General features: G+C 38.2%; 1 protein-coding gene across 2 annotated transcripts; it reads left to right on the plus strand.

Moving 5' to 3' along the window:
* The first annotated feature begins 1,492 nt into the window (after positions 1 to 1,492).
* KLHL41 (kelch like family member 41) lies at positions 1,493 to 19,706 on the plus strand. Of its 2 annotated transcripts, XM_015110295.3 has the most exons (7): positions 1,493 to 3,023; positions 6,721 to 6,878; positions 7,001 to 7,108; positions 10,668 to 10,853; positions 14,093 to 14,239; positions 19,050 to 19,166; positions 19,463 to 19,706. In XM_015110295.3, the coding sequence occupies exons 1-6, from the start codon at positions 1,914 to 1,916 to the stop codon at positions 19,159 to 19,161; spliced, it is 1,821 nt and encodes a 606-aa protein (XP_014965781.1). In that variant the 5' UTR covers positions 1,493 to 1,913; the 3' UTR covers positions 19,162 to 19,166; positions 19,463 to 19,706. The 2 variants fall into 2 exon arrangements, with proteins under 2 accessions (XP_014965781.1, XP_001104263.1); XM_001104263.5 differs by having other exon boundaries at positions 19,050 to 19,706.
* Positions 19,707 to 20,023: the final 317 nt, after the last annotated feature.

The following is a 20,023-nucleotide window of genomic DNA, read 5'->3' on the forward strand; positions in this document are numbered from 1 at the left end:
AGGAAGCAGCTGTTAGTTTTTTCTAGCGTGTTAAAACCTTTAGTGGCATCTATAAATGGAAAAAGAGTCAATGAGCTCTTCTTTCAGCTGTTGTTTTAGCAGCTGACAGTACCATTGATTTCACTGTGATGTAAAATAAAAGAAAAGGCCTTAACTCATGGATAGAAACCTTGAAGTTTAAAAATACATAATTCCTTGATCTGGGGCATTCATTCATTCAACAAATATTTATAAAGCACTCACAAAACCCCTAGGCTATAGCATTTGAAAAGAACAGACACTCCCACAATCCCTGCCTTCATGGAATTTGTTTTGGGGGACATGTGTAAGAACACCAACTTTTGAAATTACAGTATTTCTACAGCCCTACTTGAGTTCAGATAATGTGACAATATGACTATGTAATAAAGTATTTAATGGGACAGGTGTGGTGGTTCACATATGTAATCCCAGCACTTTGGGAGGCCGAGGTGGGCAGATCACGAGGTCAGCAGTTCGAGACCAGCCTGGCCAACATGGTGAAACCCCGTCTCTACTAAAAATACAAGAATTAGCCAGAGGTGGTAGCGGGTGCCTGTAATCCCAGCTACTCAGGACGCTGAGGCAGGAGAATTGCTTGTACCCAGGAGGCAGAGGTTGCAATGAACCAAGATCATGCCATTGTACTCCAGCCTGGGTGACAGAGCGAGACTCTATCTCAAAAATAAATAAATAAAAGTATTTAATGAAGTATATGATACCATCTATATATAAACAAAGGACCAATTTTCTTTCAAATCATGACTTCTACATCCATGATTAATGTGGTATTCTATTATAATCAACAACTTTCATTATGTCCCCAGTTATATACTCTTTTTAAAAAAAGGTGGGGGGGCTGTTCTCTATGACTGTTGTGGTACTTCATCTTGATTTTGCTGTGTTCTAGTGACAACATTGTTCTCATGGGGTTATATCTGTTCTATTTTTTAACCTTTAATGAATGATAATTTTTGACACTTTAAAAATTACAGGTTATCTTTTGTGATCTGATTTGCATGTGTGTGGGCTTTTTCGTTCGCTACCATTGACTTTTAATTATTTTTTCTGGCCCTGTGATTCCTTTTAACCTTTTGCTTTTATTTTACTATATTATAATTTGCCACATTAGATCCTTTGTACAACAAGGCAGGATATGAATAAATAATTTTATAATTTAATTCAGTATTAATTACAGTTTTTCCATGTAAGAATAAGGATAATTTGGAATGTTTTAGAAAATTAGCAATTCCTCTGCATTTCTTATTTCAATTATCATGGCAACATTAAAGGTTTTATAAAACTAGTACATAAGTAACATCTTTAAGTTTACTACTTCTAAAAGAAATATCTATATTCCACTGTTTTGAGTAGAAAGTAAAAATTTGTATGTAACAATTATTGGAAATGGGATCTTGCTTATGAGTATTCAAATGAACACATCTCATATTCTTGACCTTTGCATCATTAATTCAGACAGTCAAGTAGCTTGACACTAGAACATATTTAGAGGAGTGACTCATTTTTATGATTCATTTTTCTGTTAATTCAATAAACATTTTCTTGTAGCAGCCTTTATTAGTATATCTTCTAATGCGTTATTTTTAAGCTTTCAACTTCACTTAAATATCTTGTTTCTTAGCTGTTTCCTCAGTGACTAAATGTTCCAGTTGTTACTTTCAATCTATAACAGCTGCAAGAACAACTCTTCTTTCCAAGCCAGCTCTCCTAAATTCCCGTTGTTAGAGTTGGTATCTATATTTAGCTGGTGGGATTAAATTGCAAAGGCTTCAAGCTGGGCAAAGCACACTGATCTGCCTTTTTACAGCTAGACCTGTGTGCTGCAAGGAGCTAAGGCCTTCAGTGTCCCCTTCCTTACCCAGGTTACTCACAGAATGGATTCCCAGCGGGAACTTGCAGAGGAACTGCGACTTTACCAATCCACCCTTCTTCAGGATGGTCTAAAAGATCTCCTGGATGAGAAAAAATTCATCGATTGCACCCTAAAAGCAGGTGACAAAAGTCTTCCTTGCCACAGATTGATTTTGTCAGCTTGTAGTCCTTACTTCCGTGAGTACTTTTTATCTGAAATTGATGAGGCGAAAAAAAAGGAGGTAGTGCTAGATAATGTGGATCCTGCTATACTTGATTTAATCATCAAATACCTGTACTCTGCCAGTATTGATCTCAATGATGGAAATGTGCAAGATATTTTTGCATTGGCCAGCCGCTTTCAGATCCCCTCAGTGTTTACTGTCTGCGTTTCTTATCTTCAGAAAAGACTTGCTCCTGGTAACTGTCTAGCCATCCTAAGATTAGGACTTCTCCTTGACTGCCCAAGACTCGCCATTTCTGCCCGTGAATTTGTGTCTGATCGCTTTGTACAGATTTGTAAGGAAGAGGACTTTATGCAACTGTCTCCACAGGAACTGATCTCAGTCATTTCAAATGACAGCCTAAATGTGGAAAAAGAAGAAGCAGTATTTGAGGCAGTGATGAAATGGGTGCGAACAGACAAGGAAAACAGGGTTAAAAACCTTAGCGAAGTGTTTGATTGTATCCGTTTTCGCCTTATGACAGAAAAATATTTTAAGGATCATGTTGAGAAAGATGATATAATTAAAAGCAACCCAGACCTCCAGAAAAAAATCAAAGTTCTAAAAGATGCTTTCACAGGCAAACTCCCAGAACCTAGCAAAAATGTGCAGAAGACTGGGGCTGGTGAGGTGAATGGTGATGTTGGGGATGAAGATTTACTTCCTGGTTACCTGAATGACATTCCCAGGCATGGAATGTTTGTAAAAGACCTCATCCTCTTGGTTAATGACACAGCAGCAGTGGCTTATGACCCCACGGAAAATGAATGCTACCTTACTGCACTGGCTGAGCAGATTCCCAGAAATCATTCCAGCATTGTTACCCAGCAAAATCAGATATATGTGGTAGGAGGACTATACGTGGATGAAGAAAACAAGGATCAACCTCTGCAGTCATACTTCTTCCAGGTAAGAAGGACTTTTTATATACGTAGTTGCTTCAAGGGAAGGCTGTTACTCACCATCCAGTTAGCCAATTTGTGAATTATTCAGGCTGTTTGCATTGTACTCCAATTGATGTCCTATTCTAGTCCCTTGCACTTTTGCTGTATAGAGTGTTGACAGAAAAATATTTGACTGTTTTGTTAATGTGTAATAAAAAGTTTGATGAATAATGAGGTTCTAATTCATGTTTAATGACTTAAGATATTCTTTATACTATTCTTCCAAAAATGCCTTGTTTATAGATGATGGTGACTGTAATCCCTCAAAGCCCAGTATTTTAGTAAAAACTAAATTTATTTTTTCTTAGCAGAGATGGGCTTTCACTATGTTGCCCTGGCTGGTCTCGAACTCCTGGGCTCAAGCAATCCTCCCAGTTTGGCTTCCCAAAGTGCTGGGATTAACGTTGTGAGCCACCGTCCCCTGCTGTAAAAACTAAATTTAATCTTATATACTCTTACCTATTAAAAATAGGTTAATGTCTTTCCCCAAATAGTTGCCCTAACTCAAAGTTCTTACACATTATAAAGAAGTAATAACTGGTCAGATTTTCTTTTTTAATTTTTTTCTTCTTCATCTGCTGGCAGCTCTAAATTGGTCAGATTTTCTACCTTCTTCCAAGTTACCCTGAACTCATTTGAAGTTCTTGGAGGTAGCACTTCATCTCTTTATTTATAGTTACTGCCTAAAATATAATTTTGTTGAAAATGAAAAAAACTTATGTACATGTTCTACACACTTTGGATTATCTTCTAGGAAAAACTGTCTACACAGAAGTCGCTAATTTGAATTATAGTTAGAAATTTTTATTATATCACATTTATTTGGATCAGAGATATACTTAGACATTATTAGAACTTAACAATCTGTTTTGTGAAACCACAGAATTTTCCAAGAAAATTAATTCTCCTAAAGCAATAGACCCTTAGTTGTTTGAAAGGAGTTTGTCTTATATTATCAATGTGTTATATTTTATCAGTTTATGAAGGAGTTGGCTTAGCCTTTGTCTTCAATAATGCCAATACTGAAACTTTGTAGCTTACAACTGGCTCAAAAGAGTTTGTTTAGGTCATAGCTAATCATGGCCTGGGGCTTACGGGCACTTTAGTTGGAAAGGCCAAAGATAAGCAAGTATACAATGTCATACCACAGTCCAGTATGCTCTCAAAAAGTGTGTGACATACTTTGCATTCACAAAATACTATTATACCTTTAATCAACTTTTTCTAATCTTGAAAAGTGTACTTGTAATAATACATATTAATCATGTTTCTTAATTTTCCAAGTTCCAGTGAAGAATGTTGTAAGTATTTGAATGTGGGCCAGAAAATTTCCTAAGCCCTAATTTTAAAGTCAAATAAACTTCAAAAAGGACAAAGTCAATGAAAAAGGCTATAAATACATCCAGGAAGTAAGAATGTTATCAAAACAGATTGATAGATGACAGACATATAGGTAGATACCTACAAATGACAGATCCACAGAATAGTTGTTGCCATAGAATGACTCTCCAAAATTACTAGAGTTTTAAATTTCATTTCATATTTAATTTATCGAATATATCTATAACACAGTCCTTTTTACTTTCAAGTGTTCAGTTTAATCTTTATCCTTCTCTTCCAGCCTGATAAAACCCTTACTTTTACTGACAGAGCTTCTTATTTTTGGTTCAAGAAACCTACTTAATGTTCTTTATAACCACAATAACAGTTATACAAAGTTGGAAGGTCAACTCCCTCTCACTGCAAATGCCTTGCTGCTTTTAAAAGGCACTAACAGAACAGTATGCCAGGATAAAAACACTTCACCATAAAAGAGGGTTGTGATTCATCAGACAATATTTATATGAGAATTTCAGGTTTTCTATTTTACTGCTTGTCACATCTATTTAAAACGCATTAATTTAGAAGTAATTTGACCTTTGATTGTATGCTGTAAATAGATTATGAGAATGTTTTACCTTGGTAAGAGAGGGTTTTTTTTCCCCCACTCATTAATTTGATGAATTAATAGATTCATCAAATTTTTGAACAGGTCTTAAAGTAATCTAGGTCCAAACCCTAATTTTAACAATGAGGAAAGTTGAACTCAGAGAAGTTAAATAGCTTGATAGCTCCTCTATAAAAGAGACTGGCAGGTAGTCCACTGTTCCATCTGCTAGAGAAAGTGCCCTCCAACAGGTAATATCGGAAGGTAGACAGTACTGTACAGTATGAGAGTTAAGCCCAGAAGTATGGGATTATGAAGGCTGCTGTTCCATTTTTTAAAACCAACTATGGATGTAGATGGCTTGGATTTGAATATCACCTAAAAGCTCTGTGTATTTGGGAAATTTATTTAATCTTCCTGTGCCTCAGTTTCCTCATCTGTAAAACGGGGATGATAGAAATGCCTATCCTGGAGAACTAAATGAGGTTACCTGTGTAAAGCATTTAGTTCAAAGCCTATGACCACAGTCAAAACCCCATAAATGTTCATTACTATTTCTACTATATTACACGCCACATTCATAATCAAAGAATTTCTTTCAAAAGTGAAAACATAAAGGATCAAAATCTAGCTGTTGAAATTAGTGAATGCAAAGCTAACAATGCACATGTAGAGATTAAACCTCTCATGTCATCTAGTCTTAACTAGTGCTTCGTTTAACTGAGGTTACTAGACCACATATAGATAGGCTTCCACAGATAACCCTGTCTATACCACGGCCATTTGTATGCACATCTATTCTTAGTATCCAATGAAACTGGGTTTTATTCATTTTATTTTTGCAATCTAGAAGTGGCACCAGAGAGAACAACAAATCTGCAACTGTACTCTTGCAGAAAACAGTTTTCTTGTGCCTTAGTGTGCTAAAATGCAAAGTATAAAATCTTTAAATTACCAAAAGTAAGTGTTGAAACAGATGCCACTATGCCAGAATCATCTACCCCAGATGATGGGTACAAAGAGATTTTCTTCCTTGGGAAAATCTTAAGCTTGCAGAAGTGGTGGTGAGCAAAAATGAGCAGTTACTTATTAATATAAATCAAAAAAAAAATAGAGTGTTTCGAGTGACTCCCAACAACACACTAGGAAATTCACTTTAACACCTGCCTGTATCAGAAATAATAAAGCAAAACATAGAGAACCTAAAATGTTTTTAAAGAAAGAAAAAAAGATATTGCCCAACATCCTAGTTGTCTGTGGACTGAGCGACAGGTCCAGCTGTCCCAGCTGCTGGCATGGGGAGCATGTTAAATATAGCATGCAGGGGTCATTCACATTCTGTGAACCTCCCTGCTCTGACAACATTTCTTTCCCCAGTGTCCTAAAAGTATTAGGATCTTGTATTTCAAAGCTGGACAAGGCAATATGGGAGAAAATTTGACAAGAAACCTCACGATTCTAATTAACCTCTGGTGATTCTATTGTATTTTATTTTTTCTTTTCTTGAAGCTTGAAGATTTTGATATCTTTATCTGGTAGGCCAGGTAGATTTAATCATTCTTCTTGGTAATTGTGAGCTACAATATGATACTTTGGGGTTGTAGTTTTATTTACTTGTGAGATATTTGACTATCTCGATGATATCTAAACAACATATATAGGATAACTTTTTTTCTGCTGTACTTGTAACTTTTTTCTAACAAGCTCCACAATCCCTCATATATATTTTTTTCAGCTTGACAGTATAGCATCTGAATGGGTTGGACTTCCACCTCTGCCTTCAGCCAGGTGTCTCTTCGGTCTGGGAGAGGTAGATGATAAAATCTATGTAGTTGCAGGCAAAGACCTTCAAACAGAGGCTTCGCTGGATTCAGTATTATGCTATGATCCTGTGTAAGTTGGCATGATATTCCTGTTCCCTAAGCATTCAAGTATATGCGTGCCTATAACATATTCATATTTTCAGAACCTGGAATTTACTGAAAGTGTATAAATTCTGTCTCATTTAATTTTAGGGCTGCAAAATGGAATGAAGTAAAAAAACTTCCTATCAAAGTCTATGGCCATAATGTGATTTCACATAAAGGGATGATATATTGTCTAGGAGGAAAGACAGATGACAAGTAAGTACCCTGAACTCTCATGATTTATGTCCAAATGACTTTTTATTAGAAAGGTTTCTTCCTCTTTTCTTGTTTTTTTTTTTTTTTGAGATGGAGTTTCGCTCTTGTTGCCCAGGCTGGTGTGCAATGGTGCGATCTCGGCTCACTGCAATCTCCATCTCCTGGGTTCAAGCGATTCTCCTGTCTCAGCCTCCCGAGTAGCTGGAATTACAGGCATGCTCCATCATGCCCGGCTAATTTTGTATTTTTCGTAGAGATGGGGTTTCTCCATGTTGGTCAGACTGGTCTTGAACTCCTGACCTCAGGTGATCTGCCTGCCTCAGCCTCCTGAAATGTTGGGATTACAGGTATGAGCCACAGCGCCCAGCCCTCTTCCTCTTTTCATTTGGATCTGCCCACTGAAATGGGACATGGTTCTCACCTATCATATTGTGGAGGGAAAACCTTAAAATTTCAAGTCGCTGAAGTAAACATGTAGATACTCAGCTTACTGCTAGGAATGAGCCGAATACCCCAATCATAAGCATCCTTACAGTCCAGGCAGCATCTAGGAGCATAATCAAGTCCTGTATTTCACTGATTTGTTATTGTATTTTACTACATTAAAACCAACAGGCTTTCTTATTCATTTAGCCATAAGTAGATAAAAATGTAAATGTACTCTTTAATGTAGTATTTAAAATATATCTTCTAAGACAATTGTGCATAAAAAATATCATGGATTTGTACTTTACATTCATAAGAGGGACTTTAGATAGGTCAGTTTGAAAGAAAAGCGTAGTGATTGAAAAGAGGGAAGTAAAAAAGACAAAAGAAAAACAAAAATTTAAGGCAGTTATTTCTTCAACAGTGTTCTTCCACATATTTACTCCTTGACAGAGGTAATAGTCAAAATGGCTTCCAACTGTTCAAAACTGAGCTCCCAGTAGCACCCAGTATCTTGTGAGAAAACCAGGATGAGGTTTCATATATAAACCTTACTTGAGTTCTAGTCAATTCTCAAGGAACTGGTAATTGGGAAAGAGATCTTATAACCCAGAGAGTGGAGAAGTGAGTTCCGAATGCTTCAGAGACAGTCAAACCAGTATAGCCTGTCTAGTAAAATAAGCATTTTCAGTTTAGATGGTGAGAACTAATATTCTGCCCCTGAAAAATCTGCCTGATTTGGCTTGTCATCATTTGCCCAGGCCATTGAATTAATAGAGATATCCAACCTTGAAAAGGGAGCCAAAATTAAGAATTGTAAGGGCAAAGCAGGAAAGGAGAGTAAAATATGGAAATGTGTTAGATGTCAAGAACTCTATTCTGGAGTTAATGATTAATGGATATTAGTCAATTAAAATGGTAAATGTAGCACAGAAAAGGCAATTTTAAAAAGCAATGGTTTTTAAACATCTACCTGTATTCAAAGATAACATATTCTAAAATTTTTATATCCTCCCTAATCCCAGCTATTCCTATCAAATGCAAAGGAAGGTATATTATATGCTCACCTGGTGTCACATCTTATTTTGGGCGTTTTTCCTGAGTAAATTGAATGGAAAATCACTACTAAAGAGCATTCTGAGTTTGGAAACACAGGAACCCTTCCAAATGATTTAAATTGTTTCCTTCAAGTAGCATTAGTAACTAGGAAATTGATATGTCAGTAAGAAGCATACAGTTCTTGTCAGTAGGAATATATTAATCTTGAGAATATGATTAACCAACACAACACTGCTTGACAAATGTCAAAGTCAAGAACTTTGAAATGAGTCATTATCTAAAAGTAAGAGCTGGGCTGGGTGTGGTGGCTCATGCCTGTAATCCCAGGACTTTGGGAGGCTGAGGCAGGCGGATCACCTGAGGTCGGGAGTTTGAGACCAGCCTGACCAACGTGGAGAAACCCCATCTCTACTAAAAATACAAAATTAACCAGGCGTGGTGGCATTCACCTGTAATCCCAGCTACTCGGGAGGCTGAGGCAGGAGAATCGCTTGAACCCGGGAGACAGAGTTTGCAGTGAGCCGAGATTGCGCCACTGCACTCCAGCCTGGGCAACAAGAGCAAAACTCCATCTCCAAAAATAAATAAACAAATAAAAGTAAATGCTGAATTGCACCAGTTCCCAGTAATGAATTTGAAGAACATGATTTTGGATAATGTTCCTATCAAGAAGTGTTCAAATGATACCAATAGTCAAATATTAGAGGAAATGCTTCTACTCCAGATAACTGATCTTTTACACAATTAAGAAAAAAATTGTCCTCACAAAAAAGTTGAGGTGTTTTTCATCACCAGATATATCCGGTTAATCAATTATTATTTGAAATTCTGAACTCCCATCAAATTATAGATAACTTCAAGGAACCATAAGAAACATACTAAGGGCGGGGCACAGTGGCTCACACCTGTAATCCCAGCACTTTGGAAGGCCAAAGCTGGAGGATCACTTGAGCTCAGGAGTTCGAGACCAGCCTGAGCAACATGGCGAAACCCTGTGTCTACCAAGCATACAAAAAATTAGCTAGGCGCAATGGTGCACGTCTGTGGTCCCAGCTACCTGGGAAGCTGAGATGGAAGGATCACTTGAGCCCTGGATGCAGAGGTTGCAGTGAACCAAGATCGCACCACTGCACTGCAGCCTGGGTGGCACAGTGAATAATAATTCAGATGAGTCCAGGTCTTTCTGGTAGCATTTAGCATGTAAAACTGTTCTCATGATTCATCAGCTCAAATGATTCGTTGTCTAATCCATAGTCCCAGATTTCTTAAAATGCACTGCTATGTTAGTGCTAATATAAAATGATATATCATATAAAATTTAAAGTAGGTATATTTGCACCTAATTTTTTTTTTTTTTTTTTTGAGACGGAGTCTCGCTCTGTCATCCAGGCTGGAGTGCAGTGGCCGAATCTCAGCTCACTGCAAGCTCCGCCTCCCAGGTTTACGCCATTCTCCTGCCTCAGCCTCCCGAGTAGCTGGGACTGCAGGCGCCCGCCACCTCGCCTGGCTAGTTTTTTTTTTGTATTTTTTAGTAGAGACGGGGTTTCACGGGGTTAGCCAGGATGGTCTCGATCTCCTGACCTTGTGATCCGCCCGTCTCGGCCTCCCAAAGTGCTGGGATTACAGGCTTGAGCCACCGCGCCTGGCCTGCACCTAATTATTTTTTTAAGTTAACTTATTCATTCCTAGGATATTCAGATAATAAATAAACCTACCATTTGTTATTGAGGTGCAATAAAAGGTTCATGATTTTATTTTTTACTAAAATAGAGTAAAAAAACTTCAATTGAATTTAGTACATAACGATTAAAATCAGCTGTGCCTGGGCTTCTAAGCAGCTATCCAGAAGTAAAGGTACCCTATCTTCCAATAGTATAATTAAGTTATAGTTTTGGTCCCCACATTTGGGCTTGTCCTTTGCTTAGTGGCATATGTTCAAATTAAGAATTCTTTGGAGTTTTTCTGATCTTCTGCCTTACTACATATTTCTTATGACAAGTAAAGCCAAATTATTAGTGAAAGTGCTTTCGAAAAAAGAAGGTTCTAAAAGGAACATTTGTTTTTCTGTTTACAGAAAATGTACAAACAGAGTGTTTATCTTCAACCCCAAAAAAGGAGATTGGAAAGATCTGGCTCCAATGAAAACTCCTCGTTCCATGTTTGGAGTAGCAGTCCATAAAGGCAAAATTGTGATTGCAGGAGGTGTCACTGAAGATGGTCTTTCAGCTTCAGTTGAAGCTTTTGATCTTACAACCAATAAGTGAGTTGCCACATCTTAGTATATAGCATATGAACAACTATACATTTTAATTGTTAACTTTGGATAAAAAGTAATCTTTCCAATTAGGATGTGGGGAGGGGAGGGTACAGAACCACAGATTACAGAGGAAGTATTTTCATCTGGATTTGTTTTGTTGTTACTGGATATAAATCTCCTCTAACATTCTGATGCATTACATGTTTGTAATTTGGAACATTTTGAGGGTCCTCAAGTTCGTGTTGTCATGCTCTATTTGTCCTTGTTATTAACTTTGTAAATTTAGAAATGCAAAGGTAATACTTGTGAATAATTTTAATTTTTTTATTTTTAAGAGACAAGGTCTGGCTCTGTTGCCCAGACTGGAATGCAATGGCACAATCATAGTTCACTGCTGCCTCAAACTCCTGGGCTCAGGTGATCTTCTTGCCTCAGGCTCCCGAGTAGCTAGGACTATAGGTGCACACCACTATGCCCAGCTAATTTTTGTGGTTTTTTTTTTTTTGTTTTTCGTTATTTTTTTTTTTTCCACAGACAGGGTCTCACTATGTTGTCCAGGCTGGTCTTGAACTCCCAGCCTCAAATGATCCTCCCACCTTGGCCTCCCAAAGTGCTAGGATTCTAAGTGTGAGCCAGCACACCTGGCCCTGAATAATTGTCTAGGTGTAGATGGATATATATGTCTCTGTGGAATTATTTGATTTTAAATGTAGTTTTTTTAAGTATGAAAAGATCTTCACTTGTTAATGATTGATATCTGTAAAGTATGAATGCTTTAGAAGTTTTCATTCCTTTATGCTGTTTATAATTTTATTAAAATTTTCATTTTTAAGCTTTTATTGACTTAATGTGAAAAGATATTTGACAGCTATTCTTAATATAAAATTGGTCTTTTAAACATTTTTGAGCTCACACATCTGGAGGAGTACATACCTTTTATATTCCTAGTTTAGCAATGAAGAAAAAAAGGTAACTGTTATTAGTCTTTTTAGAAACATGTATGCCTGACTACAAAACAGACTTTAGTATCTGAAAATTACAAGGAACTTTTGTGGAACGTGATTTAAATTATCATTAAAAATAATGTTTTTGAAAACTGTAATATGGGTAAACACTCATGATGTAAGTTAAGAAGCAACACACAAAATTGTAAATATCTTCTTAGTTTCATCTATATGTATGGAAGCTTATATGTACATGCTTTTTAAAAAGATGACAAAATTACACCAAATTGTTCCAAATTGTTGCTTGTGATTATGGAGATAGTTGTTTTCTTGTATACCTTTCTGTACTTTCCAGATTTTCTCAAACTTTTTTTTTTTTGAGACAGAATCTCTCTGAGTCACACAGGCTGGAGTACAGATTTTCTATAATGTACATATATTATTTTTATAATTAGAAAAACAGATATGTAAAGAAAAACTATGGGGCCAGGCATGGTGGCTCACGCCTGTAATCCCAGCAGTTTGGGAGGCTGAGGTGGGCAGATCATGAGGTCAAGAGTTCGAGACCAGCCTGGCCAACATAGTGAAACCCTGTCTCTTCTAAAAATACAAAAATTAGCTGGATGTGGTGGCATGTGTCTGTAGTCCCAGCTACTTGGGAGACTGAGGCAGGAAAATCACTTAAACCCAGGAGGTGGAGGTTGCAGTGAGACCATGCCATTGCACTCCAGCCTGGGTGACAGAGTAAGACTCTGTCTCAAAAAAAAAAAAAGAAAAGAAAAAGAAAAGAAAAACTATGAAGTCTACTTTAATGCCAGAGTAACAGAATACCTACCAAAATGACTAAATCATTCTAGATTCTTGATACTTCCAACTAATTAGATTGATTTTATCTTTAGTTGTCCTATTTCAGATAGCTGTCAACATTAAAAAGTTCCCTTAAATCCTTTATAAAAATAATGAAAGTATAAATCATTAAAAAGAAAATTTGTATCCCTGGTTCCAACGCTATCCTTATGTGCCTTTATTGCAAAGGATTTGGAGTATTCAGATGAAATCCAACACAGTAGCAGGTTAGAGGTTTAGGAGCCCTAGAAGTGCCACAACCCCCGACTGTTTGTGACACACAAAGTTTGGTAAACACTGCTAACTGAAGTATTCTAGGGTTGACTTTCTTTTTTTTTTTTTTTTTTTTTTTTTGAGGCAGAATTTTGTTCTTGTTGCCTGGGCTGGAGTGCAATGGCGCTATCTTGGCTCACTGTAATATCCAGCTCCCAGATTCAAATGATTCTCCTGCCTCAGCCTCCTGAGTAGCTGGGATTACAGGTGTGTGCCACCACGCTCGGCTAATTTTTTGTATTTTTAGTAGAGATGGGGTTTCACCATGTTGATCAGGCTGGTCTCGAACTCCTGACCTCAGGTAATCCACCCACCTCGGCCTCCCAAAGTGTTAGGATAACAGGCATGAGCCACCGTGCCCAGCCTTAGGGTTGCCATATTGAAGACTTTATATTTAATGAAGTTACATCTTTCAAATATTTTCTAGTAGCAAACTTAGTTGTTTACTTTTAGATGCCTATGCTCCTTGAATTTTTTTTTCCCCCCCTTAAAGACAGGGTTTTGCTCTATCACCCAGGCTGGAATGCAGCAGTGAGATCATAGCTCACCACAGCCTTGACCTCAAGGGCTCAAGAGATCCTCCCAAGTAGCTGGGACTATAGGGACATACCACCAGTCCTGGCTCTTTTTTTTTTGTAAAGACAGTCTCATTTTGTTGCCCAGGCTGATCTCATACTCCTTGGGCTCAAGCAGTCCTCCTGCCTCAGTCTCCCAAAGTGCTGGGATTACAGGCATGAGCCACCGCACCCGGCCACTACTTGAATATTAATTTATTTATTTATTTATTTTATTTAGATGGAGCCTCGCTCTGTTGCCCAGGCCGGAGTGCAGTGGCGCAATCTCAGCTCACTGCAACCTCCACCTCCCAGATTCAAGTGATTCTCCTGCCTCAGCCTCCCAAATAACTGAGATTACAAGTGCATGTCACCATGCCTGGCAAATTTTTTGTATTTTTGGTAGAGATGGGGTTTCACCATGTTGGTCAGGCTGGTCTCAAACTCCTGACCTCAGGTGATCTACCCATCTCAGCCTCCCAAAGTGCTGGGATTACAGGCATGAGCCACCGTGCCTGGCTGCCTGGGCACTACTTGAATTTTTAAATTATGATTTCCTATAATTGTTCAGTAAGCACATCTGGCATTTAAGTTTTACATTGACTATATTTTTAATGATACCTAGATGGGATGTAATGACTGAATTTCCCCAAGAAAGAAGCTCCATCAGTTTGGTCAGCCTGGCTGGATCTCTGTATGCAATTGGTGGTTTTGCTATGATTCAACTGGAGTCTAAAGAATTTGCACCCACTGAAGTCAATGACATATGGAAGTAAGTTCTCATCATTTCAATTTTCAGAATCACATATTAAATCAGATGACTGATAAACTATTTTGTAGTAAATAATAAGCCAGATTTTCCCAACATGCAAGCTACTTCTCGGTAGTAGACTAAACACTTCAAACCTAATTGAACTTTTGTACATGCCACTTACTTGAACAAGTAACTACTTCTAGTTAGCTGTGAGCCTGGGAAAGAAATTATCTGGGCCTGTTTCTTACAGTAAAATGAGAGTTGGACCTTTGATACTCTCAGCTTCATTCCAGCTCTAAGAGTGTGATGCTATAGGCATCCAGTAGAACAAAAGCCTCTTTGCTCCAGAGTAGTTTATTACCTAACAAAACAGAGTTCTAAAAAAAAATTACTTTTTTACTTTATTTATTTATTTATTTTTGAGACAGACTTTCTGTCGCCCAGGCTGGAGTACAATGGCAGGATCTTAGCTCCATGCAACCTCGCCTCCCAGGTTCAAGCGATTCTCCTGCCTCAGCCTCCCGAGTAGCTGGGATTACAGGCATATGCCACCACGCCCAGCAAATTTTTATACTTTTAGTAGAGATGGAGTTTTGCCATGTTGGCCAGGCTGGTCTCGAACTCCTGACCTCAGGTGATCCACCTGCCTCGGTCTTCCAAAGTGGTAGGATTACAGGTGTAAGCCACAGCGCCTGGCCTAAAGAAACATTTAACCTGTTGAGTTTTCCACGACTTCATTAGTTCTGTTTTCAATCTAATTTAAACAGCCTTCCAATTGTTTGAGGATTCAGCTAACAATTGCTTTTTTAAAATGAAAAAAGTCAAAATAGCAATCCATTTTACCTGCCTGGAGGTGCCAGGCAGTTCTCCTAAGTATGACACTTGAAACTGTTACTCAATTGAATGATTTTAGTGAGGCTATGAAAAAAAAAGTATGTTTTTATTTTATTTTGAGCTGAGGTCGCACCACTGCAATCCAGCCTCAGCAACAGAGTGAGACTCTTGTCTCCAAAAAAAATAAAAAAAAGAAAAAAGAAAGAATCCCAGACCCTACTGAATGAGAATCTGTATTTTTTAGCAAGATTCCCAGGTGAATTGTTTGCACATTTAAGTTTGTAAGTACAGCTCTGGAAGAGTGCCATTTATACTTAATCAGTGAAGGCATACCACCAAGCCTGAGAGTGAAAAGTGGGTATTTGTTCTATACCTCACCCAGCAGATGCTTTATTCCCAGATGCTGAACTAAAAAGGCTGAAAAGCTGGCACCTTAACCAAACAATGATTTGTGCATTAGACATCATTTCCCCGTGTTGTAATATTAACTAGCTGTGTAAAGGGCAAGAAAAAAAGTGACTATACAAGGAAATTTACTATTATCCCTCCTCCCCCCAAAAAAGAGGAAGAGAAAAAAAAAAAGATTTCCACAGAGCAAAGAGGCTAGAATTAGCAAGACAGTGAGATGGGGAAAAGCTGGAAGCAGTAGGAAAAAAAGATGAACTAATGAAGGCTGAGAAGGTTAGGGTTTTTTGGAAAACAGGGCCAGGTACTAAGTATATAAATGGGCAGTGATTCTCAACCCTAGCTATATGTTACAATCATCTGGGATGCTTTTAAAATGTGTCTGGGCCTTAACATAGACCAATTATATCAACATTTCTGGAGTTAGAGTTGAGCATCCCTAGTTCCTAAAACGTTCCCAGATTTTTTTTTTTTTTTAATTGGTGAAACAGAGTCTCACCCTGTCGCCCAGGCTGTAGTGCAGTGGTACGATCTTGGTTCATTGCAACCTCTGGCTCCCGGGTTCAAGCGATTCTCCTACCTCAGCCTCCAGAGTAGCTGGGACTACAGGTGTGCACCACCACACCAGGCTAATTTTTGTATTTTTAGCAGAGATGGGGTTTCGCCATATTGGCCAGGCTGGTCTTGAACTCCTGACCTCAGGTGATCTGCCTGCTTCAGCCTCCCACAGTGCTGGGATTACAGGCGTGAGCCACTGAGCCCAGCCCCAGATTATTCTAATCAGCAGCCAGGGTTGAGAAACACTGATATTAAGTAATTGTGCTGTCAATCAGTGGAACCTCCCTGAAGCCCTCCTGGTTCCTAAGGGTTATCAAAAGCCATGCTGCCCCTGCAGGGAAGTTACAGGCAACAAAAGAAAGTACAGAATCTCCTGCTATAAAAGTGGCCCTGACATTGTTCAGGGGAACCTAAGAAAGGGATCCTCTCTGATTGTGGTTTATTTTGCGATTAGGGCAGTGGTTCCCAAAGTTGCCTGCACAGTGGAATCACCAGGGTGCTTCAAAAAATACTAACACCTCTGTCCCACTCATATTGACTGATTTAATTGGTCTGAAGTATGGCCTGGCCTTTGGAGATTTTAAAAGATCCCTGGATGTTTCTGTATGTGTAGACAAGTTTGGGAACCACTGGATTGGGTAAAGAGAAGAGGGGAGCATTCATCACTATCTGCTTGGCTATTTTAAGACTGGTATTTTCTAATTTGGGGTAGGATCTGAAGCATGATTCTCAAACTTCGCTGCATATTAGAATCACTTGGGGAGCTTTAAAAAATCCTGATGCCCAGGCCACCCTTCATACCAATTAACTCACTCTCTGGGAGTAGGACCTAGGCATCAGTAGCTTTAACATCTCCAGATGGTTCTATTGTGCAATTAAGTTTGAGAACCAGTGATCTACTACAGTGGTTCCCAAAGCAGCATCAGCATCACCTGGGTACTTATCAGAAAAGCAGATTCTCAGGTCTCACCTCAAATCTGTTGAATTAGAAACTCTGGGGGTGATAGGGCCAGTGATCTGTGTTTTTACAAACCCTCCAGGTGACTTAGATGTGTGTTAAAGTTGAAGGCCGCCAATCTAGAGAAACGCGGCTGCCTATTTGCCCTCAATTTCCTAGCGAACCTCTCTGACCACACATGCAGAGGTGAAAACTCTCAGTATACCACATTTTCAACATAGGCCCTCTTACTATGATATGTTAAAAAAAAAAATCCATTCTTGTATTTTTTTCTTGAAATCATTCCACTGTTTAGGATTGAACAAGCTGAAAGTAAATACAACTGCCAGGAAGCAAATATTTTTAAACCTCATTTAACCTTAACTTCACTCACACTGTTTAAATGTGGTCACTTTCTTCAGATCATTTAAAACTATCTCTTAATCTGTTGCCCTGAATTTTATATAATTAAGGTTATTCCCTTTATTAGTAGCAAAATACTTTTTGTATTCTTTCCTCTACATAAAAATCACTCAGTGCATGGTACAATTGTTGAGAATTAATTTGGAACATTGATGACAGAGTCTTGCTCTGTCGCCCAGGCTGGAGTGCAAAGGGGCAATCTTGGCTCACTGCAACCTCTGCCTCCTGGGTTCAAGCAGTTCTCCTGAGTAGCTGGGATTACAGGCGCACACCACCATGCCCAGCTAATGTTTATATTTTTAGTAGAGATGGGGTTTTGCCATATTGGCCAGCTGGTCTCAAACTCCTGACCTGAGGTGATCTGCCCCCCTCAGCCTTCCAAACTGCTGGGATCACAAGCGTGAGCCACCACACCTGGCTGATTTGGGGTTAAGTCTTGTGCCAAGTCTTGACAACTTGTGGAAAGATATTAAGGTGGATAAATATATTATTTGTCCTCAGATGCCTTTGGGGCTTGAGGACATTGATATGGGGGGAAAACGAATGAAGGAGATTTAAAATAATTATTAAAAGTAGCTTGTACCTACATAAGATATGCACTGACTTAATTTCATCAATGTTCCAAATTAATTCTCAATAATTGTACCATGCACTGAGTGATTTTTATGTAGAGGAAAGCATACACAAAATATTTTGCTACTAATAAAGGGAATAACCTTAATTATATAAAATTCAGGGCAACAAATTAAGAGATAAATAGTTTTAAATGATCTGAAGAAAGTGACCACATTTAAACAATATGAGTGAAGTCAAGGTTAAATGAGGTTTTAAAATGTTTGCTTCCTGGCAGTTATATTTACTTTCAGCTTGGTCAATCCTAAATAGTGGAATGAAAATGGAGTGATAATTGCTATAATACCATATAAAGGATGATATATGAGAAACAAAGAGAAAGCAACAAATTGTGCTGAAGGAAGGTGAGAAAGGTTGCAGAGAGAAGGCAGCATTTAGAAGCTTCCCACACAAAACATTCCAGGCACCAGGCAGAGCAGACATGTTCGGCACACATGGTACAAGGGAATTCAAGTTGTCTGTATCTTTATAACCTTGAATATTCAGAGATGAAGACCAGTTCTTACCTAAGTCAAGTGCGAAATCTAAGAGTAGTCCTCAAACAGAACAATAAAGGGGAAGGGGAACAAATTTTCATAAAGTGACTGCTGTGTATCAGGTGCCATGCTAGGCACTAGTGTATAGGAACAATTGAAGGCATAATTAAGGCTACAGATAGACCCTGCTCTTCCCCAGTTCTTTCTCTTAAGCAAGAGTCTGCTTATTTTGACTCAAAGTGACCAGCCATCTTCATCAGTTCAAAGGTGAATGTTTAACTGCTTAGCTATTTATTCTTCTTCTCTGCAGTCTTTGATTCCCAGAGAAGGCCGAACTGCCTAGGCATCCAGATTAAATACTGTGGCAGTAGTTCAGACACATGCTCATCCAGACAATGCGTATTTCAGAGATATTCAAGTGCTGTTCTACCAGGCAGGTGCATCTTCCTTCCTCTGAGTAAAAGTCACTAGGTTTTTGCAAAGGTCCACATTTGTATACTGAACACAGGGAAACCTATGGAACTAAAAGCTGCTTGTTGATTACTTTTTTTTCCTCCATCAGGTATGAAGATGATAAAAAAGAATGGGCTGGGATGTTGAAGGAAATACGCTATGCTTCAGGAGCTAGTTGCCTAGCAACACGTTTAAATCTCTTCAAACTGTCTAAACTATGAACAAGGTGACAAAACAGATTGGGAGGTGGTTTGTTTGGTGAATGGGGCTTTAATTTATTGTTTTTTAAAAGCTTGTACAGACACTCATGTAGAAATTATTCAGGAAGTTATTGTCTAAGAGATGAGCAGTAGGTAACCTCAGTCATTGACTCTTCAATGTAATGATCAGAGATTAAAACCATTTTCTAATAAGAAATTAAATATTCAGTTGAACAAATTATTTTGTGAATCTGTTGCACTCAATGGATTGTAAAGGAGGCTCCTAAATTTGAGTTGTTAATCATTTCATTTGCATTGTTAGGGTATCCTTACACTGATTTTCTACTACAATTGGAAGTGGAGAATATGTGCATCTACATTCAAAAAATTTTTAAAATATCAAAAACCTTTCCTCGTGCTTCAAAATGACAGGAATCCTGTGCATTATACTAAGAATTACATGCCATAAGACGACTTCAGAAATGGTACTTCAGAAGTTTAATAAATGGATGGGGAATTATTTGATGGGGAAAAGTCTCTTGTAAGTAAAAATAGTCAAATTCAAATGGTCTTTTTTCTCCATGCTTTTTGCGACACTGGCATATTATTTGTGGTTTCCAAATCAAATTTTAAAATTTTTAATTTAAAACCAGTAAATCACAGTCTTCAAGCCATTAACTACAGCATCTGTGGCAAGAAGGTGAGGCAGCACCCTTAGACAATGGATTGATTCTTTCTTTAAACTGCTGGGGCAGAACTTGGGGTCAGTGGGTGATGTGGAGGAGAATGTATATTCACTGGTTTAAATTTTGGCTACACTCTGTGAAAGGGCTACCTATTTGCTAAATTTCTGATAGCAAGGAAGATGACTGTATTATTTCAT

This window comes from Macaca mulatta, chromosome 12 (genome assembly GCF_049350105.2).
Source record: "Macaca mulatta isolate MMU2019108-1 chromosome 12, T2T-MMU8v2.0, whole genome shotgun sequence".
In the NCBI taxonomy this organism is placed as follows: domain Eukaryota; kingdom Metazoa; phylum Chordata; class Mammalia; order Primates; family Cercopithecidae; genus Macaca; species Macaca mulatta.